Source organism: Leptonychotes weddellii, chromosome 14 (genome assembly GCF_054177405.1).
Source record: "Leptonychotes weddellii isolate Sample4059 chromosome 14, ASM5417740v2, whole genome shotgun sequence".
Lineage (NCBI taxonomy): Eukaryota > Metazoa > Chordata > Mammalia > Carnivora > Phocidae > Leptonychotes > Leptonychotes weddellii.
This window is the reverse complement of record NC_138382.1, coordinates 61,719,590-61,745,386: the sequence shown is the minus strand read 5'-3', so window position 1 is coordinate 61,745,386 and position 25,797 is coordinate 61,719,590. Positions and strand designations below refer to the sequence as shown.

At 42.2% G+C, this 25,797-nt stretch overlaps 1 protein-coding gene and 1 non-coding gene across 7 annotated transcripts in view; one reads left to right on the top strand and one right to left on the bottom strand.

Moving 5' to 3' along the window:
* Positions 1–24,833, bottom strand: part of SNX30 (sorting nexin family member 30) — a 50,698-nt gene extending 25,865 nt beyond the window's left edge. For 3 of the 6 annotated variants that reach the window (XR_014140126.1, XR_014140125.1, XM_081803396.1), the window contains exons 1-4: positions 24,506–24,820; positions 13,749–13,907; positions 10,139–10,334; positions 7,823–8,022 (exon numbers count right to left, since the gene is read on the bottom strand). Coding sequence is in view for 4 of the 6 variants with exons in the window: in XM_081803396.1 (XP_081659522.1) it covers positions 7,823–8,022; positions 10,139–10,334; positions 13,749–13,907; positions 24,506–24,646 (696 nt within the window). In the remaining 2 variants the exon portion in view is untranslated. Of the gene's footprint in view, positions 1–7,822; positions 8,023–10,138; positions 10,335–11,410; positions 11,591–13,748; positions 13,908–24,501 lie in introns of those variants that run through there. The other 3 variants (XM_081803398.1, XM_081803397.1, XM_081803399.1) reach the window with 3 other exon arrangements.
* On the top strand, positions 14,174–14,276 carry LOC115937142 (U6 spliceosomal RNA). The gene has a single exon (XR_004072466.2). It is a non-coding gene; the product is annotated as a U6 spliceosomal RNA (small nuclear RNA).
* Positions 24,834–25,797: the final 964 nt, after the last annotated feature.

Below are 25,797 nucleotides of genomic sequence, written 5' to 3'. Positions count from 1 at the left end.
AACTTTTTCTTCTAACTTTTCTAATTTTTTTTTCATTTCTCTCATGGTTTTAATTGCCATGATCTCTTTGTTCTCTAGATAACAAAAAAGTCTTGTTCTATGGTTGTGACATCGCTTTCTGAAAACATTAATGATTTTTTTCTCCTGGAAATTTTGTCTCCCTTAATGATGTTTTTCATTGAATATACTTTTTTTTCTTTGTTTTTACTTGATACTCATACTAGAATCTTCTCTTAAATATTCAGTGACCTTGCCTGCCCACTCATCTAAGAGGGCAACACTGACTGAAAGCTCTTTGCACATCGACGGCTTGTTGACAATTCTCTACAGGGACCCTGCTGGGTCGTTTCATTGTGGATCCTTCCCCATTATCAGTACCCTCAAATCTCTTCTCTTGGCCTGTTTAGATTTTTATAGAAAAGGCTCTTCTAATCCTTGCAGGAAAGATATAAGAAAGTCAAGCAGAGGAAGATGACTAAGAGTCTCAGCATTTGGTAATCTTAGCATCCTGATTTTAGGATTTTAGCTCTCAACCTCAACTGTGCCTGGGGTCCCTGTTTTACCTCCTCCAGAGAATATGCCTCCAGTTCTGCCAGAGGACAGAAGGGACAGTGGCCCCTGTGTGAGGAGGGAGGTCAGAACCGGAAGCTCTAACTTCTTCTTTAAACAGATTCCTGACTAATCCTTCTCTTCAGCTCTCCCATCCCAGAGGCACTTGGTGCTGCCAATTCTCCACCTTTCTGAAGGATTCCACTGTGTAAACCAGGAGGTCTCCAAGTTTCTCCCCCACCCCTCACAGTCAGCTTCAAAAGCAGTTTTTTGAGTCCCCTAAGTCCCTTATCCCCTCTCGGCTTGCTTTCCAGGCCCCACTGTCTACTACTGTTTCCTCTTCTGTTGCTCTTTATCTTTGCAGGCTTCGACTTCAAACAAACAAACAAACAAATAAACCATTCTAGCGTCATCTTGGTGCAGTTTCGTGAAAAAGGAGTTTATATATTTAGTCTGCCATCACTGAGAATCTCAGATTGCTAATTTTTATATACTTGTCTTTTTAAAACATTTGAGATCATGGGGGCGCCTGGGTGGCTCAGTCGGTTGAGCGTCTGCCTTCGGCTCGGGTCATGATCCCGGGATCCTGGGATTGAGCCCCGCATCGGGCTCTCTGCTCAGTGGGAAGCCTGCTTCTCCCTCTCCCTCTGCCTACTGCTCTGTCTACTTGTGCTCTCTCTCTCTGTCAAAAAAATAAATACAATCTTTAAAAACAAAAACAAAAACATTTGAGATCATGTACATTTCTCCATCCTGCTTCTTCATTTTTCCAAGAAATTATGCCCTCAATCTATAATTACTTTTGTTTAGGAAAGAGGACCTTTTTTTCCCCCTCCTGACTCAATCTTCCAGAAAATCTCTGTTTTGGGGGCGCCTGGGTGGCTTCATCAGTTAAGCATCTGCCTTTGGCTCAGGTCATGATCTCAGGGGTCCTGGGATCTGGCCCCCGCTTGGAGCTCCCTGCTCAGCAGGGAGTCTGCTTCTCCCTCTCCCTCTGCCCCTCCACCTCCCGCCCCCCACTCGTGCTCTCTCTCTCTCAAATAAATAAATAAATCTTTAAAAAAAGAGAGAAAGAAAATCTGTTTTTGTTTTCAAAGGCAAATTTGAAGCCTGGTCACTCGACTCATTAGCTCCACCTTGTGGCTCATAGAGGAAAAGGTGGGCAGGCTGGAAAAAAACCACAAATAACGGATACTTGGAAAAAGCTATCCCGGAACATTGTTCAAATTATCTTCAACTCAAAGACAAACTATGTCTTTAAAACCAAACTTCTGCATCCACATCTCACACCTCTAACCACAATCACCAATGACCTCCATATTATTAAATACAACGGTCACTGTGGATCATGCCCCTTTTAAAAACATTTTTTTTTTAACGATTTTATGTATTTATTCATGTGAGAGAGAAGCAGAGGCAGAGGGAGAAGCAGGCTCAAGAAGCAGGGAGCCTGATGCAGGACTCAATCCCAGGACCCCAGGATCATGACCTGAGCCGAAGGCAGACGCTTAACCATCTGAGCTACCCAGGCACCCTAAAAACATTTCTCTTGGCTTCTTCTACGTTTTTTCTCCTACTACACTACCAATCCTTCTGAGTCTCCTTTTCTACTTGTTCCTCCTCCTAGTTAGGTACTAGGCCACTAAATATTGTCATGCCTCAGAGCCAGGCCTAGACTAGTTACCTGGATCTCACCTCACTAGATGGTCTACTCCCCTCCCAAGGAGTTAAACACCATCTATACACAAAGAACTCCCACATTTCTATTCCCACTCTGAACTAAACTTATAACCAATTGCCATGACATCTCTATTTTAATGACTAACAGGTATTTTTGAACTCAGTATGGCCAAAACAATTTGATTCCCAACTGCCCAAACTTTCTGCCCCGAACTTCCCCATCCTGACGAACAGCAACCACTGTCCACCCAGTCGCTGAAGCCAAAAACCCAGGAATCATCACCAATCCCTCCTTTTCTGATTTCATATTAATATAGCAGCAAGTCTGGTCGGCCCTTCCTCCAAAATCTACCCTAATCCACCACTGTAGCCCAAGCTCTACCACCATAGTTATCCACCACATGGCTCCCTGTGACAGTCTCCCAAATGTCTCTCTGCCTCCGCTCTCAGTCCCTACAACCCGTTCTCCGCACTGTTGTAGCACTAGCCGTCTTCTTGAAGTAAATACTGTATCCTGTCATTCCCCTGCATAAACCCAAATGCCTTCCCTTTTGTTCCTAAGACTAAAACCCACACTCTTACCACCACGGCCTTTAAGATGCTACTACTATGCCTGTCCTGGCCCCCACCTATCTCTCTGACCTCACCTCTTCCCGCTTGCTCCCTTGCTCATTGGACTCCACTCACACTGGCCTTTCTGATCTGCAAAGACACCAAGCTCACTTCTGCTTTAGAGCCTTTGCACCGGTGGTTCCTTCTGCCTAAAATGCTCAATCCTCTGGTCCTTGCACAGGTAACTCCTATATTCAAGTCTCCAACCAAAGCCACTTCCTCTGTGTGGCTTTTCCCTACCACCCTCTTCTGATTCAACCCACCCTAGTCATTCAGCAAGACCTCTGAGATAAGCATGCTCCTTGCCTTGTAGGTAAACCCATCTCTTAAAAATAACAAGATATGGGACATGCAGTAGTTCTATATCTGTTAATGTTTCAAATTGACCACAATGTCAAATTCAATTAAACATTTGCTAACCACCTTCTATGAATAAGGCAGTATGGGAAATAACCCATACTCTACTCTAACCTTCTTAAAGCTTCTACTCGTGTCCTGGTCATAAGGATGCCAGTACTCAAAAGGCACTGCCTGAAATCTGTAAGGACTCTAAGATGTTCTCTCCCAGCCCATCACTATCTTCATTATATTTTCCCCATACATAGTCTATAGGATGTGAAATCCCATATAAGGGCTCATGTGCACATGTCTTCGGGGTGTTTAACTTGAGTCCTGGGCCTGAGGGTAACTTTGGTACCTCTCCCTCTCACATGCTGTTCACTATCTCTCCTCAGCATCCTTGAAATACATGACCTCAACCATCTTTCTAGTACAAGTTTCCTCATTGTTCACCGAACATTGTTCATGTGTCCCACATGGCCTGATGACAACCCTACTTTTTCTGTGCTTTCCTTCTACCTCCAAAGGGAACAGAGCATACCCAGGCACAAGTGCATTTAAAGAGAGACAGTTTGAGACTCAGCCTTGAAAAACAGGAACTGATCTGGTTTGCTTTTTGGCCAAGAGTAAAGACACAGGTACAAGGTGACTGCTCATTACAACTATGGCCATGGGACAAAGACAAGATCTACTGATGGGGCTCTGTTTCTTCATCTATACAATGAGCAAGATAGACAAGATGAGGGCGCCTGGGTGGCTCAGTCGGTTGAGCGACTGCCTTCGGCTCAGGTCATGATCCCAGGGTCCTGGGATCGAGTCCCACATCAGGCTCCCTGCTCTGCGGGGAGCCTGCTTCTCCCTCTCCCGCTCCCCCTGCTTGTGTTCCCTCTCTCGCTGTGTCTCTCTCTCTCAAATAAATAAATAAAATCTTTAAAAAAAAAAGATAGACAAGATGATCTAGATCGAGGAGATGAAGTCACTTGAGAGACCGTTTCGAACTTAAAAGAAGAACCCTAACCTTAGCCCCATTAGGAGAGGGCTTCGATGATCTCCAGCATTTTCTCCATGCAGGGCTCGGCTGACCCACAACTACTTCAAATTCCTAAGGCGCAGGCCTCTCGTTCCAAACGATGAGGATGAATACTCACTTTGGCCACTCAAGCCATAACCGAGTAGACTGATAAAACGTCACCACACCAAAACCTCCCCACCAAAACATAACTGGAAGGACTTGCTCAGTTCGGAAGACCATCCAGCAGTCGATACTGACCATGTCACAGCCAGGCCTTCAGCAAGCTCTCTACTGTATGTTTCGTTTTCATACTAAACAGCAAACTCGATCCCACCTACCCCCCAAATCAGAAAGTTACTTTGGAAATGGAACTATACGACTCTCTCAGAGGAATAGAATTCAGCTAAGAATTCTTACAGAGCAGCAGTATTACAAGGCAAAGGCAGGGGAGCCACTTAAGACACCTATCCCCCTCTCCCAGTGTCTTTGGACCTGGCCACGCAGACCTCAACCATCATTAGGAATATGAAATAGTTGAACGTTAGTTCAGCCTTGCATGGAGAAAATACTGGAGATCATGGACCCACGCAGTCCTGGCTCTGTCATCAAGTCACTCCTGTCCTACCCAGACCTCTCTGCAGAGACATTTTCCCTTTGGGAAGAATGGGAGTGGGTAGACCTTGTTTCTTTCTAACCAGGCTTAGCCCAGCTCACCAATGGGGCAGAGTCAACACTTCCTCCTTTCTTTTCTTTCTTTTTTTTTTTTTTTAAAGATTTTATTTATTTGACAGAGAGAGACACAGCGAGAGAGGGAACACAAGCAGGGGGAGTGGGAGAGGGAGAAGCGGGCTTCCTGCCAAACAGGAAGCCCGATGTGGGACTCGATCCCAGGACCCTGGGATCATGACCTGAGCTGAAGGCAGTCGCTTAACCAACTGAGCCACCCAGGCGCCCCATCACTTCCTCCTTTCTATGCCTTTCCCAGAAAATACTGTATATACTCCCATTCTCCCAGCCTGATTAACCTGATTAATGTTTATTCAGGCTTAGTGAACAAGAAACTCAATACATATGCCTCACACGGGGTGAAGAAAGAGAGCAAACAAACAAGTGTTTCTTTGGTGTAGAACTTCAATTACTCACATAAGCTTATGCCTCACTGTAGAATAGTATCTTAATAAAGATGCCAGATAAACCTTAGCTAAATGACAATTTCAAATCCTGCTTCAAGTACAAATATATATTAAGTACTAACATACCTGCCACGTGCAAGAACAAAGTAATTTGTATTGTAATATCCCAGGACGTGTATGTATCAGATTTTCAGTCTGGCAAGGTTAAGGGAGAATTTTTGATGAAGGCTGTGTCTCTATTAAGAGACAAATTCAAAGACACCCCAGGGACTGTAAAATTTTATTTTTGTTCACAAAAATAGATACTATTAACTTTATAAATAAAGCAAAATATTCTGGCTTGTTTTAAGCAAGTAAGGATGCCTTTTTTTTTGAGATGTAACTGACACATAACATTATATTAGTTTCAGGTATACAAAATAATGATTTGTATATATTGTGAAATAATCACCACAGACTAGTTAACATCCATCACCACACACGGCTATACATTTTTCTTTGATAAGAACTTTAAGAACTACTCTCCTAGCAACTTTCAAATACATAATACATTATTAACTATAATCACCATGCTGTGCATGACAGCCCAGGACTTACTTATTACTTATAACTGGAAATTCATACCTTTTGACTTCCCTCACTCATTCCACCCACCCCCCAGCCCCAGAATGCCTTTCTACACTTGTTTCAGCCACAGAATTAAATAAGCCATGTATAGGTTTCATTAAAAAACAAAACAAATAAACCCAATGTAATAGAGGAAAATGAGTAGGAAGTTTATGGAAATCAGGGGCTGTGGTTTTCAGTCTCAGTTCCAATAATTACCAATAAAACTGCCTCAGGCTAATGATGTCACATGGTGAGTTTTAGCCTTATCATCACCGTGACTACCACCACTTCACCTTACAGATAAGGAAATTCATACTGTTTCCCAGCCCATTGTGAGATCCAGACCCAATCCTGTCTTTGAAAGTGTTTTATTATCAGCTGTACAGAGTACACATGAGACAGTGATTCATTCTAGCAGGAACATTTTCCATTGTCCACAATTTAACATGTTACCAAGAGCCTTAAAAGGTTCATACCCGGTGAAACAAAATGGAACACGGGTAATGGGTATATGGGGGTTTGTCGTATTATTCTCTTTGCTTCTATTGTACGTTTGAAATTTTCCATAAGGGTTTTTTTTTTTTTTAAGTTTTTATAACTAGCTGATTCATTACTTTTTACTCCCCTTCTTAAGGTGTAGAATATTTTCATATTGCCATGATTTTTCTGGTTTTCCATTTTCACAACCCAAAGTTGTCTGATGAGTTTCTCCCAAGAGATTCTTGTCAATCCTTACCCCAATCCTTCTTAAAGGGGCATTGGTGGTTCAGTGGTAGATTTCTCACCTGCCAATCCTTCTTAAAGGGGTGCCCTAGATCTGCCCCAAAAACAGATCAATAAATCAGAGGTCTCCTTTGGGAAATAGGAAGAGGGGCTACTTGGGATGTTCAACACAGAGCGACATAATCTTTTCTGTTGGTCAGGAAGCCTGACACTTTTCTCTAATGGGTGTCACATTGTAGGGAGTCTCTGTAGCTGTCCTCTCAAAAGGGTCTAAGTGCAGGCTGGGGTAGTTTCTAGTGTGGGCATTAAAGCATCTGACCCCATCCTTATTCTGCATTTAGAATGTGAGGTTGGAAATCATTTGTCCTCACAGCTCCTGTCTTTTCTCATCCATTGCTGCTAGATCAAAGCCATTCTGATTCTTATTCCATTTGTACGTCTCCTCCCTCTCCCTCTTTCTTTAAAAGCTTTTAAAAATCTTGTAACTTTCGTTCTAAAATTTTACAGTGTTATGCTGTGGGTTGGCTCTCTCTTCATTCCTTTTGCTGGTCATTAGCATGTCCTTTTAATCTGAAAACTCACATCCTTTAGCTCTGGAAGATTTTCTTGTATTATTTCTTTCATAAGTTCCTTCCATCAGTCTTTGCTGTTCTCTCAGGGACTCTTATCAGACAGATGCTGAACCTTTGCAAGTAATCCTCTATGTCTCTTATCATTCTTCCACATTTTCAGTATTTTTGCATTTTTGTTCTACTTTCCAACTACTTGGTTTCCTTATTGTACTTTCCAAGATTTCCTCAACCTCACCTTTCAACTTTACTCTTCAATTTCATCTCAGCAAATCAGATTTTAACTTCCAAGAGCTCTAATCATCCAAATGTTCTCTTTTCACAGCATCCTGGTCTTGTTTAGTAGATGTTATACCTCCATGAACTCTTAGAGAACGTTAAGAGTTTCTCCCACACTATTTTTCTTTATTTAATTCACATACGTGGTTCACTATGTGTTCTATTTATATGCCTATGAGATCAGACCACATGTGTGATCCTGCCCACCCAGGAAGAAGGAAGCCTATTCCATGTGCAAATAGGCAACAATAAATTACTTTTTGAAAATGACTAAAACAAGGAACCTACTTAAGTGCACAAGGAGTGAGCCAGCTTACCTTCATAGAGTCAGAGTATAAAATATATTCCCTGAGCACAGGTAGGAAGTCTTCTGTCATGTCATCGGTCAGCTCTTCCAAGGCCGTCGAGCAGCTGCCAATGCAAGCTGACACACCCTCCAGGGGCTCAGCCAGCCCCCCCTCTAATGCACTCCACGTGGAGTACACAGGCCCATATTCTCGCAGCTCTACCAGGTACTCTAAAGGGAGAAGAGAAACTAAGTAAGACTTGGTGGGTAATTAAGACAATCACTGGTATTACTGACTCAGTAACAACTGTAGCCAAGAGCTCACTATAGTAAGATGTTATTTCCTTGGGCATTCACTCACCAAAGCATGCTCTCTTTTAAACACAACATTGTTTACAGTTCTTTAAAATCTCTATAAACCTATATTATAGCTAACATCATAACATCACCTGACTTCACCCCATAGTAGGAATGCCATGCTTCTGGATAATGGGGACCACAATGCCTTCTGGGGGAAGTGGTAGAAGCTACATCCACCACATATCTTCAAAAATAACCACTCACCTACTCATACGGTGAAGCAGTATTTTTACAGCAGTGGGGGCAGAGTTTCACATAGGTTTAGGGGGATCTTTTTAAGGGAAAGAAAAATCAGTGGCAATGGAAAAATAATAGGATTTTAGGAAATATTTTGATACGGATGTGGTCTTACATATGCAGAATCACTCTCATTCAGAGGTCATCCCAAAACTGTGGTCCCATTGGAATTTATTCCACATGCTCCTTAAGATGTGGATGGTACTGAAAGCTACCTCTAGCACCTGCAGGCCCCACATAATACCATCAGTGGGTAGAGGAGAATGAAAGTTCAGGGAAAAAGGGCAAATGTTGATTTATTTCCTCTCAAAAAAAAAAAAATCTAGCCCATCATTTGTCACCAGGATTCTTTTTGTTTTTTTTTTAAAGATTTTATTTATTTATTTGACAGAGAGAGAGAGAGAGCGCATGCACAAGCAGGGGGAGCTGCAGGCAGAGGCAGAGGGAGAAGTAGGCTCCCCGTGGAGCAAGGAGCCCGATGCGGGACCCGATCCCAGGACCCTGAGATCATGACCTGAGCCAAAGATAGATGCTTAACTGACTGAGCCACCCAGGCGTCCCGTCACCAGGATTCTTGCCATTACAAAAAAAGGTTTTTGCCATTTTTCAGTAACCAATGGATGGCAACTACTGGAGAATCCTTTTTGGTGTGTTTCATGTCTTGTGCCAGCATGATCATTAACGTTGTTCCAGTTTCTCTGGCCTACACATGTGTAAGAAGACAAAAAGCCCGAATATTCTGGCATACAGAAAAACAGGTGGCCACAAGAGGGGTGGGGAGGGAGTGGTGGCAACAACCTGGAAGGTTCCAGAAAGGTCTCATAACTCCCCAGGTCAGGAAGAGTGGGTCTGAAATGAAGCAGGGGTGGGGCAGGTGAGTCAATTTCAAGTTGAAGGCTCATTAGGACAACTTTGGCAAACACGGTCTCTATGCTGTCCTTTTGAACCATCTTTCTGCCAGAAAGGTACCAAAGTTTGTTTTTTAAAGATTTTTTTAAATTTATTTATTTGACAGAGACAGAGACAGCGAGAGCAGGAACACAAGCAGGGGGAGTGGAAGAGGGAGAAGCAGGCTTCCCGCTGAGCAGGGAGCCTGATGCGGGACTCGATCCCAGGACTCTGGGATCATGACCTGAGCCGAAGGCAGCCGCTTAACGACTGAGCCACCCAGGCGCCCCCAAAGTTTGTTTTTTAAATTATCGTTCCCATGAATGAAAGGAAGTTGAGTCAATGTCTTCACTTTTAAAGCTAAAGTTAAGAGAGAGAGAAGTGGTGGGCGCCTGGGTGGCTCAGTCGGTTAAGCGACTGCCTTCAGCTCAGGTCATGATCCTGGAGTCCCGGGATCGAGTCCCGCATCGGGCTCCCTGCTCAGCGGGGAGTCTGCTTCTCCCTCTGACCCTCTTCCCTCTCATGCTCTCTGTCTCTCTTTCTCTAAAATAAATAAATAAATAAAATCTTTAAAAAAAAAAAAAAAAGAGAGAGAGAGAGAGAGAAGTGGAAAGAAACTCCTCGGGGCTGAGAAGTGGCTGTATGCTATGGGGAAAGCAAACACAAGGCTGAGAAGCAGGGCAAAGGAGGGGGCACAAAATTATACTCTGCTCATGACAACCCCCTCCCCTCCTTGTATTTATTTTTTAGTTTTGTAAGCGTGGCCTCGTTTCTCCAGTTTGATTCTGCTGAGCACACGTGAATGTCATTTCTGTGCACATGCTCCCTGGGTATGACCAATATCTGCACAATATCTGCTCACCTATTTCTTCCTTAATGATCCTCTGGGCTATTCGGTCAATGGTTCCCAGTTTGAGCGCAAATGTATCTAAGTAGTCGCCGACAGCTGCAAACTCAAGAGGTCGACTCCTCAGCTTGTAGCCTCCAGTGACGTGCTTGACAGACTCGCCCACTCTGGTCAGCAGCGCCATCCCTTGCTTCTTGTAGACATTCAGGTCCTAAGGATGACACATAAACAAACAAACTCAAGGGGTTCCATCACTCCCACAGCCAGGCCTCGGTAAACCCAACCCCTTTAGGTGGTTTCTTCTTGGAAGTGGCAGACTCCGAAAACAGGGAGCTGAGTTAGAGGACTGACCACGTACACAACAGTCCTCTCTCCTCGCCATCAGAAGCAACCAAACGCACATACCTGAGCTCTTCCACCAGAGCAGGACTCCTACCTTTCTGATCGGGCTCACTCACCTGAGTATGCTCTCCTTTAAACTCAACACTATTTCTAACATGACTGTTTTAAAGTCTCTGACCAAGGGGGGAAAAAAAAGTCCCTTTCTCTCATATAAGATATCCTAAGTTATCTTTAGGAGAGCTGAAATTCATTCTATTCATTTATTTATATCCCAAGCAAAGTGATATAAAGAAAGGAGGGAGAAGAGGACAGGAAGTAGGAAACAGTGATAGAAAAAGCAGCGCAAGAATACCCAAGCCAAGGAAAGATGCTGTAAACAACAAAACACTTTATCCTGAACGTCTTGGTCAGGGCATACACGGGAAATATGCTGAGCTACATGAGCCACTGTATCTAAATTTAAAATGCCTATCAGTCTGCCAGGTCAAATGAACTTCCTCCTGTCATCCAACTCTAGGAGGAATCGACAGCACCTTCAGGTTGTTCGACGTCACCTCCTTTAATGGTGCCTTCAAAAATGGTTTTACAGAAGATCGGGTGTCTGCTCCTTATATCCACCCTCAACACGAACAGTAGGAATTCCTGGTCTGAGGAGGGCATGTCCACAGAGATACAAGGGAACACAGCACAAGGCCACTGCTTTCTGGTCACCTTGTCTGGTTTGGGGATGGAGCAGAGAACAGGGCGGCCCCCTCCCATTTCACCGCCACAGTCACAGGCTCCTGTCTCCACAAGTGTCTGCAGGGGAAACTGCTCCTGATTTCACTTCCTTCTTCTTTAGGCAGCCAAGGCCTTCACTTGGGCTCTTGATTCCACTCTTTCCTAGCTACACCTCGCTGACCAGCAAGGCCCCCGCCCATTAACCATTCCCTCTTCTGTCTGTACCTTCAACTTCTCACCCTTCGGTGCGTAATAGACACCCAGGGCTCGCCCATCTTCAAAACAGCGGCAATTTCCTCCAGCTCCCCTCCTTCATTTTTCTTCTTCCTTCCAAAGTCAGGCTACCTGGGAGAATGTTCCAAAGATTCCATCTCCTCTTCTAGCCTCAGGTACCCTAGACAAGAAAACGTCCCCGTAGACACCTGGCTTTCACAAGACAGTAACGGAAGCCTTGCCATTCTTTGCACTGCTTGCAGATTCAGTACTCTCGGGAGCAGGGCTAGACCCCAATGGGCTCGCTGGCCTGCAGAAGCTCTATTCCAAGTAGAGGCTTAGAAGAGAACCCCCAGTTAGCCAAGTCAACATACTGCATGAGGTTATTGGGTAGTGTCTCTCTGACTGCTGCACCCATTCTGGCAAAGATAAAAATACTGATCTGAACACGGGCGATACTGAGCATCCCCCCACCTCTCCCAGCATCACTGGCTTCTTCTCAAAGACACTCCTGGTTTGTGGTTAAGATCAGGTTATCACGAGGAAGAGGAATGCTTCTGCCTTTACTGTGGCAGACCACATCAAGGCCTCACCTAAGAACAAGACCAAATTATTCAAGGCGTGTCAGAAGATGGGGAACATGGGGAGGGGGAGATGGGGAGCCCCAGTGGGATCACACAGCACACAGCACAGTACCGCGTTTCAGTTTCACGAGACGAGGAAGTTCTGAGGATTAGTTGTGAATGGACTTAATGCTACTGAAATGTAGATCTTAAAATGGTTAGGATGGTAAATTATGTATTTTGCCACAATTTAAAGAAAAAAAAAAAAACAAGATGGGGTTATTTAGCACATTCAGCTCAGCAAGTAAAACTGAACTAGGCTAGGATTTGTTCTGTGTTAAGAGTCAACACCCCAGCACTCACTCATGGGAAGTTGGATTGTGGTTAAGACACTAAGGACTTTTTGTTTGTTTGTTTAATCATTCATCTGGCCCACAGATAAATGCCCCCTCCCCCATATCTTTCCTCTTTAATCTCCACATAGATTCCTAATGACCAAGGGTCCACGTGTTCTCCCCTGTGTCTCTGCTCAGTAAAGAGGACCAAGACTGGGGCCTGCCAGGTCAACAACCTGAACCGTGCGTGAGGCAGTGAGTTGCAATGTTGGAGAATCGGATGGATTTTACTCTGTGTAACAACTGTATCTGAGGATCTGTTACCAGGAAATATTTATTTTGAAAAAGAACACGAGTTTGATGTGGGGGAAACAGGCCTTTAGGAAAAAAAGAGATAAATGGGAAGGTCATCAATGGGGCTAAAAAAAATGCCAGTGGTGGTTTAAAAAAAAAGAAAATACTAAAGGACTTAGCCAGGTGGTTTCCATCGTCTGGAGAACAGCACCCTCTCTAAAATCTTTAACGTCAGCTGATGTTATCTGCAAATATTTCTCAATTTTGCCATTTTGAAAAAGAAAACTGGGAAATCCCTGAGCTTCAACACCCTTGCCAACATGGGATAAAGCACCTATGGCCCGAGGATGGGAATGTGACCCACGGAAGTAAAGAAATGTGGCTACAAGGAGCTGGCATGAGAATCTGGGCCTGAGATCCCATTTCTGCAGACATTTAGGGCAGAGTGCCTCAGAATTCCCACCAGTTCTGCCAAAAGGGAAGTGCACACAGAAGCCAGGGCATGACCAACCTGCGTGGGGACACACAGAACCTGGCAACTGTGTGGGACCCAAACGTTTCTCTGGCAAATGCTTGGAAAAATGCCCACCCAACAGGAACGTGGCTGTGGGCAAGTAACACTCAACTCGTCTTGGTTGGGCAGTCAGATACAGAGGGGAAGTGTGGCCTCCGGAGCCATAAAGACCCAATCTCAAATCCTAGTGATGCTACTTGAACACGTACTGACTCCTTGAACTCCAGTTTCCTCATCTGTAAAATGAGGTTGGTTCCTGTGACGGGTTCCTGTGAAGAGCATCCTTACCAAACCCTCACTAGATGTTCTTACGCTCTGTTCTTTCAGCCTACTCTTGGTAAGAGCGGTCTGACCCAGTAATATGCCAAGAAGTGTTTAAGGAAATGCTTAGCCCTCCTTTCGGCGAGTGAAAATACTCTAACTCCCTCTGCTGCTGCAAAGGGGTGTTTCTCCCAAATTCTAACATGGAAACCCTGCTGAGGTAAATGGACACACACACACAAAAAAAATAGAGCAATTTGATGACATCCACTATTGTGGGCCATTCACAAAGGTGGTTTGTGAGAGATCAAAGCAGCTTCTGAGAAAGAGCCTGAAGGATACATTATAATTTGGGGGAAGAACATGAAAAACTCTGTTCTTACCTTAGCAGTAAGGAAAACATTAAAGTGTTCATTGAAAGAGAGCACAGGATGATCTGTAATTCTTTTTAGGAATTTATCCAAAGCTTTTCTTCTGGTCTCCACAAACTCTTCTGAAAAACGATCTACAACACCTTTCACCACAAACTTCTCAGGAAGCGGCTATGAAGACAGGAAGAAAAATATTCAGAGTAATTGATAAGATAGTGGAAAGAAAAACCACAGGCTAGCAAATAATTCTGTCCAAGAACATACTCCTTATTCGGGTGGATCTTTATGTAGTCATCAATATAAACCTTTCTGAAACATACAGATGGAGTAAATCACAGCTACCCTTCTCAGTTTTATAACCCAAGAAGTAAAATGCTAGAGACTAGTCCTTGGAATACAGAAAACAGTCAGTCAATATGTATCCAGTAAATAAAATATTGCTCTCTTTGGCAGCACATACACTGAAATTGGAACAATACAAGGATTAGCATGACCCTGGCACAAGGATGACGGCAAATCCAATAGTCTAGCTATCTGTACATTGCTTAATGCACAGGAGGTATAATGAGAAAGTCAGGGCCAGAAAGACAGTCTAAGGAAAGAAGGCAGACAAGATCAACCACGCAAAAATTGATTTAAAGAGATTCACATTCTGCTCCCAGTTCAAGGGGTAGAAGAACTTGGTGAATGGAGAAATAAGTACATTGGGCAAACCCATGTATCTAAAAAATACCTCTTCCAAGCCAATCTTTTGTGTAGGTTTACACTCAAAAGTTCTTAAAAATGTCATTTCCTTTGCTCCTCTTCCTCAAACAAATGTCTCTGTAATATTTGCTTTGAGCCAATACTGCGGGCAATTTAAAACTACCTGGTTACTAAGGGATCTTTGAGCTTTGACCTATTTCCATAGTAGCTTTTATTAAATGCTTGATTAAAAGGCCCTCCCCATTACTACCATGAGAGAGAGAGAGAGAGAATCTGCTAGTGTGCAATTCGAAAACGTTTGGGTTATGAAATATTAAAAAAACATTTACATTAAAAATTGGACAAACGATTGGTACATATTTTTTCAAAGATCTACAAATGGCCAACAAGCACGTGAAAAGATATACAAATGCAAACCACGGTGAGATACGACTTCCACACCCATGAGGATGGTCCGAATAAGGGAAAGAAAGAAACAAGCAAAACAAAGAACAGAACAAGTACTGGTGAGGATGGAACAAGATTTAAGTCCACACCCTCCTTCAGCCCCATATTCTGACAATAAAGAGGTCTATTTCTTTTATTTTTTTTTGAAGATTTTTATTTATTTATTTGAAAGAGAGAGAGCATAGGAGCAGGGGCAGAGGCAGAGGGTGAAACAGGCTCCCCGCTGAGCAGGGAGCCCGACGTGGGGCTCGATCCCAGGACCCTGGGATCATGACCTGAGCCGAAGGCAGGCGCTTAACCGACTGAGCCACCCAGGCGCCCCAGTTTATTTCCTTTAAATTATAAACCTTCAAGTGCACGCACGAGCACACAAAAACAGACACAAGGACTTCACCAACCCGAAGAAGTGGAAACCTAAGGTATCTGGAGTGGAGAAATCAAGAAGTGATCCCAACTTTGAACCCTTTCAAAGACTTGTAGTCTGGCACCATCAACAGCCCTGGGATGAAGCACTTGGAAGAACTTTGGAAAGGCAGGATGTTTTCCATCTCCAGAATAGAGACTGTGGCTCCATGCCTCCAGGGTTCATCTTCCCCCTCGGCCAAGCTGTCTGACTTCGGTCAAGTGGCTAGGTGTGCCTCATTTAATGTAACAGATAATCTCCTGGTCCCTCAGTTTCTTCTTCGTTTGTAAAAAAATAGGTAACAGTAATGCCAGCCTCTCAGGGTTGTTACAAGGATTAAAATTCACTGCTAGGCTGAACGTGCTTCACACAATTCCTACTGCAGAGGAAGCAACAACAAAAGTTTGTGGGGGTCTTTGCTGTAGGAGGGGCAGCGGCTTTGGGAACTACTAATCTTCGGGGACAGCCATGTCCAGTTACATCTTGAAATGGTAGCAGTGTGCAGGCAGAAGAGGCTAAGAACTGACTGGTTTCTTTTTACCAGATCGGGAGTTCTAGAGGGCATGGCGGAAAGGCATAGAAATGAAGAGAGAGAGGGTAGCAGAGTGAGGAATAAAATTACAGAGCCGCATGGAGAGAACACGTCCAACTTAGATAGCTGGTAGAGCTTACGCCTGGGGAGAATACTGGAGACGGGGTACTGGGTGAGATGCATATAGGGCCACCCAGCCCAATGTTCCGGCCCAGTCAGAAGCACCAGGGAATCTGTCTTAATAGGGTGTGGTTGTTCTTTAAGACAACTTCTTTGTTCTGATCAGTTCTTCTCCCATTCCCTTAGGCAGCCATTCTCCTTAAACCCTACACTAAACCCCCAACCTTTCATGCTAAGCACAATACCATCTCTCTGACATAGGAACCAGGTGTAAGGGCATCACATAAACATTCCCTAACCATCCTGCTTCCGCCACAGAAACCCATCTCCCCTCCATTTCTCAGGTCCCTGTGGACAACATACCCAACCCCCAACACACCACACAGCTAACTCTTCTGTGTCTTTGACCCATGAGTTCACTATCATGCATGTGTTGTCATTAATTATACCTTCTTTTCCCTGTACCTTCAACATTTCCTCCTCACCTGGCTCTGTTCCCGAGTCTACAAAAATATAGTTGGTTCTCTTTCTACCCCAAAATAATAAACCTAACTATCCCTTGACTTTACATCTTCTTCTCCACCCTCCTGCGGGGCTCACTCAACCTTTCTGAAAGAATCATTTATCTTAACTCCCACTCCTTCCATCGATGTCTCAGCCCCAAGCTTCCTCCACCCCAAAACGAAGTTGTCTTTGGTTCTCCCTTCAATCCTGCATTTCTCCGCCTTATCCCTAACCCAATTCAGACCACTCTTTTAAAGATGATCAATGGCTTTCTAACGACCAAATCCAGTGGATATTTACCTGCTCTTATTTCATGAGTCCTGGTGAGCATGCTCTGGTTTGCTTATGCTGAATAGGACTTGTGAGGAAAGCCTAATGAGAAAATAAGTGCCGAGGTGTGCCTCATTTAACGTAACACATAATCTCATGAAATAGTTAATTCATTCCTCAGGTTTAGTACATTGAACTTTATGTTTAATGGATCAGGGAAGCTTGCTATTTAAAGGAACCCCAGAGTGAATCCTTCTGCAAACAAAATTTCCTTCTAAGCATTATTATTCCCAAACGTACATGGCTTTGGAAATTTGTTTCTTCCTATTTCGAGCTTACTTAAAGGGGACTTAAAGCCTAGTCTTGGCGTCACCTTTATAATTACCTTCTGGTTCCTTTATGCATAGGAATCTGGGTTGCTGATGAAATCAAGTGCCTCTCTGGACTGTAACTGAGCTCAGCACAGCTCCAAGCACATGGTAGATGTCACACACATGCCAGCTATTTTTATGACCTTGTAAACACTGACAACAGAAGGCAGAAGGGGAGTGGACCAAAGGGTGGAATTTCCATACATCTTTGAGGCCAAAATGTTTTTTAAAAACCCTCTGTGATACATACCATTTCACACCCACTAGGATGGCTATAAGATTTAAAAAAAAAAGAAAGGAAGCAAGTACGTGGAGAAATTGGAACCCTCATACATGGTTGGTGAGAATGTAAAATGGTACAGTCTCTGTGGAAAACAGCTTGGTAGCTCCTCAAAATATTAAGTGTAAGATTAGCATAGGATCCAGAATTCCATTCCTTGGTACGCAGCCCAAATAATTGAAAGCAAGTGTTCAAACAAAAACTCGTACAATCAATGTGCAAGTAGCATTATTTATAATAGTTGGGTTGGGAAAAAGGGGAATGAGAAGCGACTGCTTCATGGGTATGAGATTCTTCTGGGGGGGATGAAAATATTCTGGAATTACATAGTGGTGGTGACCGTAAAACATCATGAATGCACCAAAAGCCACGGAGCTGTACACTTCTTAAAATGGTGAATTTTATGTTATTCAAATTTTACCTCAATTTTTTTAAAAAAAAGCTGTGGTGACGGAAGCAAATGTCAGAGAGGAGAGAAAACACTGTGCTTTGAAGATGGCAGAAGGGGCTTTGAAGATGGCAGAAGGGGCCACGAGCCAAAGGATGTGGGAGCCTCTAGAAGCTGGAAAAGTCAAGGAACCAACTCCCCCTGGAGCTTCTACGAGGAATGCAGCCCTGCCACCTGGAGAGTAATCCACTGAGACCAATTTTGGACTTTTGACCTCCAGACTATAAGGTGATAAACTTCTGTTGTTCAAATCGCTTGCTAAAAAAAAAAAAAAATCTTACCTGGTATGGGGGTGAGGGAGTGGATAAGGACAGAGATGAAACAAGATGGGCCACTGGGGATAAATGCTGAAACTGGGCGGTGAGTACATGAGGGGGTTCATTGCACTGAATCGCTCTACTTTAGTATTTCTGACATTTTCCATAATGAAAACATTTTTTAAAAACAACACATGCATGTATATGTTGGAACTTAGAAAAAATCCTATTTGTGGGGCACATGGGTGGCTCAGTCAGTTAAGCGTCTGCCTTCGGCTCAGGTCATGATCCTGGAGTCCCAGTATGGAGCCCCATGTCGGGCTCCCTGCTCAGTGAGGAGTCTGCTTCTCCCTCTCCCTCTACCCACTCCCCTCTCTCTTGTTCACTCTCTTTCAAATGAATAAAATCTTTAAAAAATATATTTTAAAAAATCCTATTTGCAAAGCATTACAATAACCCATTAAATATTTCAAGGTTTAACCTTATAAAATATTTACGTTTTCATAGCACTTGATACTTTGGTCAAGCACTTTCATATGTATTATATTTCATAATAGTTTATAAGAAAGTACCTTATAATCTGTGAAAACAAAAGCATACTTCCCGTACATTGTCATGGGAAGCTACTATTTCATAGTGCGAAATCTGCACAAAGATTTCAATTGCTCAATCTTGAAATGATCCAACTTCCTCTTGTCAGCATTTGCTTCTTCAACAAATATTAATTTGCAATTAACTGCAAATTGCAATTAAACAAATATTCAGCAACACACCCCCTATGTGACAGAAAACTATTTTTCCTATCCTTATCAAACAGACAATATTGCTCCCAAGAAAAAATAACAAATAAAAGAGCATTAAGATTAAAAACCTCCTCTCCATAAAAACCACCGTCAAGCCTGGTTTAATTCAAAGTACTTGAAAGTCTAATCAATGTTCAACTACTTATTAACTTACCTACTGGGTAAGCTAAAAGCATGCATATGCTTTTTTTTAAAGATTTTTTTTTTTTTTTTGACAGAGAGAGCGAGAGAGGGAACACAAGCAGGGGGAGTGGGAGAGGGAGAAGCAGGCTTCTGCGGAGCAGGTAGCCCGATGTGGGGCTCGATCCCAGGACCCTGGGATCATGACCTGAGCTGAAGACAGATGCTTAACCGACTGAGCCACCCAGGCACCCCTTGTGCATATGCTTTTTTTAACAGTACAAAAAAAGGAGGACCCAGCTAGAAAATGAAGTTAAAGTTTTTACTGATTATTTTATATTAAGAGAAACAGTTGTTGCATTACAAAGTTCTTATTAATTCCTATGAGTTTACCAATATCCAAAACAAACCAGGTATATAGTAAATACAAATGCATCCTTCCAACAAAGCTTCCTTCACAAAAACTGAAGCAAACAGTAAACTTCCAAGTGCAATTAAACACTAAAGAGCTTAATAAATGTATTTGCTTCATCTCCCAAATCTACCTGTGCCCATCAAATCATGAAACATACCTATTGTTGTAACGAGGTGTGCCCCAGCAAAAGAAGTAGTGTTAAAACCAACCTGTGGGCCAAAAAATAAACGAAAAACCCCAAAACCATGTCATAATGAAGACTTTCTTGGGGTTCTAACTATTCGATGATGAAGTGAGCTGTCATTATGAGATGACAAATACACACACATCCAGCACACTTCTAGTTGTAAGATGGCATTTTAAGAACATATGAGCATTTCTGCTTTTCAAATTATAGAGCAGCAACAAAGCAATATAAAAATAAAAAATAAAAAATATGCTGCAGCACCAGAAAATATCACAGTGCGCAGCACACAGAAAATATCAAACAGGCCAGGATCTGTTAAAAGTACAAAGCAGAAAAGACTGAACTGAGAGAAAAGTCAAGCAATACTGATCATCTTGTGATTCTATTCAGGCAAAGGAAAGGCTGGCCTAGGAAGTAAAGGGCTGGGTTTCCCCAGTACAGCCCCAGAAGCTGCCAAGTTCAGAGCCACAGGGGCTGGAAACAGGCCTCAGGATGGCCAATGGGGAGAGGAAAATGAAAGAATGTGGGTCCCTTCCCGGAACCACAGTCTGGCTGGCTGTTCACTTACAACTTCACATGGTTCCAATGAAGCCCAGGTAAAAGGGGCACTTCATTTCCACGCTTTCTAACACAAGCAGCAGAATCTGCAAGCTCAGAATCCTCACACATTTTTAACCGTAGCCGACTTGAGTTGGCAAAAAACAAACAAAACAAAATAATTGGAACTCATTCTCCCAAATTTTCCAAGTAATTCAAAAGACTCTAAAGTTCATCTTAAAAAATAAAACATGTGCCAACAGCTAGAAAAGCTCTGGAAACAAAGTATATTGGCAGGTGGAGACGGAGATGGGGACCTGTACAACCGGATGTTGAAACGTTCTATGAAGTTACAGTCATTCAAATCGTTTATGAGGGGCACCAGATTAGAAAGACCCATGAACCAAGGGTTCAGGAGCAGCCCAGGAATACACAAGTCTAATGCATGATTCAGTCTGATGCACAAACGATGGTAAAGATGATTGATTACTCATAAGTGGTTCTGGAACAACTCACTACCTGAAAAAAGTATGGTCCTCCCATCTCACATCAGAACAAATGCTAGATTTAAATATAAAAGATACAAGTCAACTTCCTTTGCAGATACGGAGTTTTTACAAAAAAAAAAAAAGAGAGAGAGAGAGAGAGAAAATGAAGAGGTAAATCATAAAAGAAATGCCAATGTCCAGTAAGTTCAGGGGAAGACATTCAGCCTCACTGGTTAAAGGAAAACTTACTGTACAAAAATGAACTCAAATGGATGAAAAGCTGAAATGTGTGGGCTAAAACTGTACAAAATTTTAGAAGAGGAGCGCCTGGCTGGTTCCGTCGGTGGAGCGAGCGACTCTTGATCTTGGGGTCATGGGTTCAAGCCCCATGTTGGGTGTAGAGATTACTTGAAAACAAAATGTTAAAAAAAATTTTTTTAGAAGAAAACACAGGTGTAAATCTTCATGACCTAGGACTAGGTGATGATTTCTTTTTTTCTTTTATTTTTTTATTAATTTTAGTTTTTATTTATTTATTTAAAATTTTTTTTTATTCTTATGTTAATCCCCATACATTACATCATTAGTTTTAGATGTAGCGTTCCATGATTCATTGTTTGTGCATAACACCCAGTGCTCCATGCAGAATGTGCCCTCCTCAATACCCAGACTAGGTGATGATTTCTTAAAAAGGACACCTTTAAGCACAAGCAGCAAAAGAAAAAAAAAAAGATAAATTGGACTTCATCAAAATTAAAAACCTTTGTACTTCCAAGAGACACCATCAAGAAAGTAATCAGACAACTCATTAATTGGGAGAAAATTTTTTGCAAGTCGTATCTCTAGTAAGAGATTTGCATTTAGATTATATAAAGAACTAATAACAAAAAGACAATCCAGCGTAAAGGATCTGAAGAGATACTTCTCCAAGGAAGATGACAGATGGCCACCAAGCACATAAAAAAATGCTCAACATCATTAGCTGTCAGGGAAATGCAAATCGAAACCACAATGAGGTACCCACTGGGATGGTTAGAATCAAAGGGCAGATGATCACGGTGTTAGTAAAGACGTGGAGAAACTAGAACCCTCATACCCTGCCAGTGGGATGGTAAAATGATGCAGCCACTTTGGAAAACAGCCTTGCAGTTTCTCACAAGGTTAAATAAACAGTTACATATGATCTGTCAATGATACTGCTAGGCATACACACTCAAGAAAAAATGAGAACATAGGACCACACAAAAATTTGCACATGGATGGTCATAGTCGCATTACTCATAATAGCCAATAGGTGAAAACAATTCAAATGTCCACTAAATGTGAGCAGACAGACCAGAAAGGGGTATATCCATAAAATGTAATATTATTTGACAAGAAAAAGGAACAAAAGTACTGACATGTGACACAACATGAATTAACCTTGAACACATTATGCCAAGTGAAAAAAAAATACAGTCACAAAAGACTATATAGTGTAGGACTCTATATGAAATGTTCAGAATAGGCAAATTTATAGAGACAGAAAGATTAGCGGCTGCCAGGTGCTGGAAAAGATATGTTTGGAAGTGACAAGCAAGGAGTGGGAGGTTTCTTTTGCGGGTGAGGGGGGTGAGGAAAGGTTCTAAAATTGATTGTGCTGATGCATGCACAACTCTGTATACTAAATATATTAAAATACTTATATACTAAATATATATACTGAAATAGCATATACTAATATACTAAATATTGATACTAAATATAAGAAAAGCCCTTGACTTGTATATTTTAAGGGGGCAACCTGTACGGTGAGTGAATTATATCTTAATAAAGCTGTTTTTTTAAATAAAGAAATGAAAATGTAAACAATAATTATGTTGCATGTCTACTAGGTCTCCACCTGAAAATAAACTTTCCAGGCAGGGGTCCTTTGTCCATCTTATGACCCCTGACCTCCCCAACAGCACTCACCAGGCCTAGTATAAAGACTAACACTAAGTCAGTGCTTAATAACAGAAAGATACTTCCCAGCCAAGTTGCTGCAGAATAACTTCTGAAGGGGAAAAAAGAGAGCTTGTTTCCAGTTTGACTTTTGTATTTGAGTTAGAGATGCTCTCCTATATTAAATCTCTCTCCACCCCAGACATGTACCAAGAATTTATTGAATACATTTATGTCTCCACTTGCTTCTAGAATACCTTCCTACTCACTGCTTCTACCCTGACCATAGGAAACCATACTTAAAGATACCAGGGATCATTCCCTGACATTCCAGACTTCCATCCTCTTTCAGGTCTGGTTTCAGTGTCCATGCATAAGTGCAACCAGCAGGTGTCGCTGTCGAACCAAACTTCAAATACACTAGCTGCCAGCCGGTGGAGCATAATTCCCCCTTCTGCACAGTGTGGGCTAAGCATAAAGAGCAACTTCCTTCCAAACAGTACAGCATGGAACAGGAGAGAAAAATAAGTAACTGTGCAGTGGAGAAACCCGACAAGCATTATATCAAATAAGGTGGTCTAGGTTAACATCAACAGTGATAAATATTGTTGATAGTATGTACCTTTCGTATGATGTGGTGAGAATGGCACTTTTCCTCCCAAAACATAGGACCCCAGTTTAATCAGGAGGAAAACATCAGACAAATCTCAACTGAGAGACAGTCTACAAAATGCCTGACGAGTACTCCTCAAAACTGTCAGTCATCGAAAACAAGGAAAGGCTGAGAAATCATCACAACCAGTAAGGAGACATGAAAGGTGACATCCTAGATGGGACCCTAGAACAGGAAAAGGACATGAGGAAACTGAGGAAATCTGAATAAAGGATTTTTAGTCAAATAATAAGGGATCATATGAGAATTCACTGCACTATCTTCACAGTAATTCTGGAAATCTAAAACTGTTCTCAAATAAAAAGTCTATTTAAAAAAAAAAAAATTCACTAGCTGCCAATTTTGCCAAATTGCAATTCTAGTTTAAGGAACAGTTCCAACTGCTTAAAGATGAGTTTCTTCCCCCAAGAAAGAATGCAGTCCCAGTCCCAGTCCCATCATTTCTACCACGGCTTATTCAACCTCGTCCAACCGTGGGAGAAAAGCACTGGAAGATGCATTCATAACATGAAGATTGGCAAGTGCTAAGAAGTTATTCAACCAAGGTTTTCTGAAAGATAAAGCCCCTCTAAAGAGTTTTATGGCCTAAATTGCACCAATGCCCCCAAAGCCCAAAGAAACATCTGGGGTCTAAATGGTTATTATTTCTACTGGGGAAAAAAAAAAGTCAAAAAAGCATTCAATATGTATGTTGGTTTAAGTAGTCTTTTAAATTTTATTTGCTCTAGTTTTTTTTTTTAATGTGTAGATATGAGCAATAGATAAATATTATGCTGCTTCAATAAATGGAGGTAGGTGGCTTTTGTTTTTTTAAGTGAAAAACTGGGGTTGAGTGGGTTGTGTGCTAGATTCCTGTTCCCTGAATTACCCGTGTCTAAAGAAAGCCCAGCCGGCTGTAATCCAAGGCATTGTTCTTCACCTGGTGGCAGCCACCCAAACCTCAAGAATAGTGTCTAGAAGGGGGAAACAGACAGTCTTTAAAGAGGCAGCAAGTAAGAATTAGGACTCTCCATACCTCAAAAAAATTGTCATAATGCAAGTGAAAAACTACCCCCACGCCGCTCAAGAAACCAGCATGATGACAGCAAACCAGAAACCAAAACCCCAAGGGTGAGATAGATTAGACAGTATCCACGAAAATGTTTTATGTACGTTTGATGGGAAAACGTGGTATAAAATGTCAGGCAGAATCTGCCCCTAATGTAAAGGGTGAGAGTTGAGTGAACATCCTCAGGAAAGACGACGCAGGAAAAGAGAGGAACAAGCTATAATGACTTAGTACCTACGGGAATGAGATGAGTAGGCTGGGATTCCTCCAGTTTGTTCCTCAGCCAGTCAAAATCCTGGTACCTTCGACGAACAGAATATTCTGGCAGGTCAAACTCCACCCGCGTACTCTGCAAATAAGAATGGAACAAAATAAGCATAAGGGAAGAGTAGCATATCTTGGCAGAAAAGAAGGAAAAAAGCTCTGAGTAACCAAACGGGGCAAGAACACACTTTCTTTCCACCAAAACACCAGCCAAAAGGCATCAATTACCAACACCAAATGCTGCGTCCAGGCCCCTAGGGCCCAGCTCAAAAGTCAAGGATCTCGAAAGGAAATGTTGGGGGGGGGGGGTTTCCTACCCTTAGGAAATGGAATTCAACTACCCCTCAGGATTTGTTTAGAAACATTTGATTCATTTCCTCCAGGCTTAACTTTGAGGATTGCTTTTAGCGGAATAATTCCACAGAGGATATTGCTACTAAATCCCAATCCATGTTTCTTTTAAAAGAAATTACATCTCCACCTTCTGCTACATATGCTGACAAATTTTACCAAAGGCAGAAGGGAGGAACAAAAAGAGCTAAGAGAGCACCTGCTCATTTAGGAGTCAGATTGGATGAACACAGTAAAGGATTTGCCTCATCTGCCACATTCTGCCAGAACCATAAGCTTGGAACTATGTTGTATTTCAGGTGATAAGAAAAAAAATCTAGAAGGAAATAATGCCAAAATGTCATTGTACTGCAGAAAAAATATTAATATCATCCCTTTTCTTTTTTCCCCCCCATTTTTTAAGCATTTAATGTTTTACATCAGTCATCCCTTTTCTTGAATTTAAGTTTTCTGAAATGTGATTGCAGCACTTTGATAATGAAAACCAATGTTAAATAAAATGAAATTAATTTATGCCAAAACAAGATTTTTACACATTAATTTGCCCAAACTAAAGTTGTGTCTCAGCTAAACCATTTTTCCCTATAAGGGTACAGACTACATGACAGTCATAGCTCTCAGAAATGAAAGGTCAAAATAAAAATGGTTCCAGCTACATTTTATAAAATTACTCTTTCAGGCCAAAAGTCCATTTTAATCCACGACACCAAGAAAATCTTAAAAACAGATAAACATATGAGTCACCTATCAATGAAAAAGCTGTGAACATCTTTGGCATTGAAAATTACGATTTCATCCTCCCCAAAACCCGCGCTCACACAGTCCGAGCAAAATTTTGAAGTGAAAGGACTCGGTCTTGGACTGGACCTCAGTTAACTCTTCCTGCATCTCTTCTCCTTTTCAAAATCCCATGCA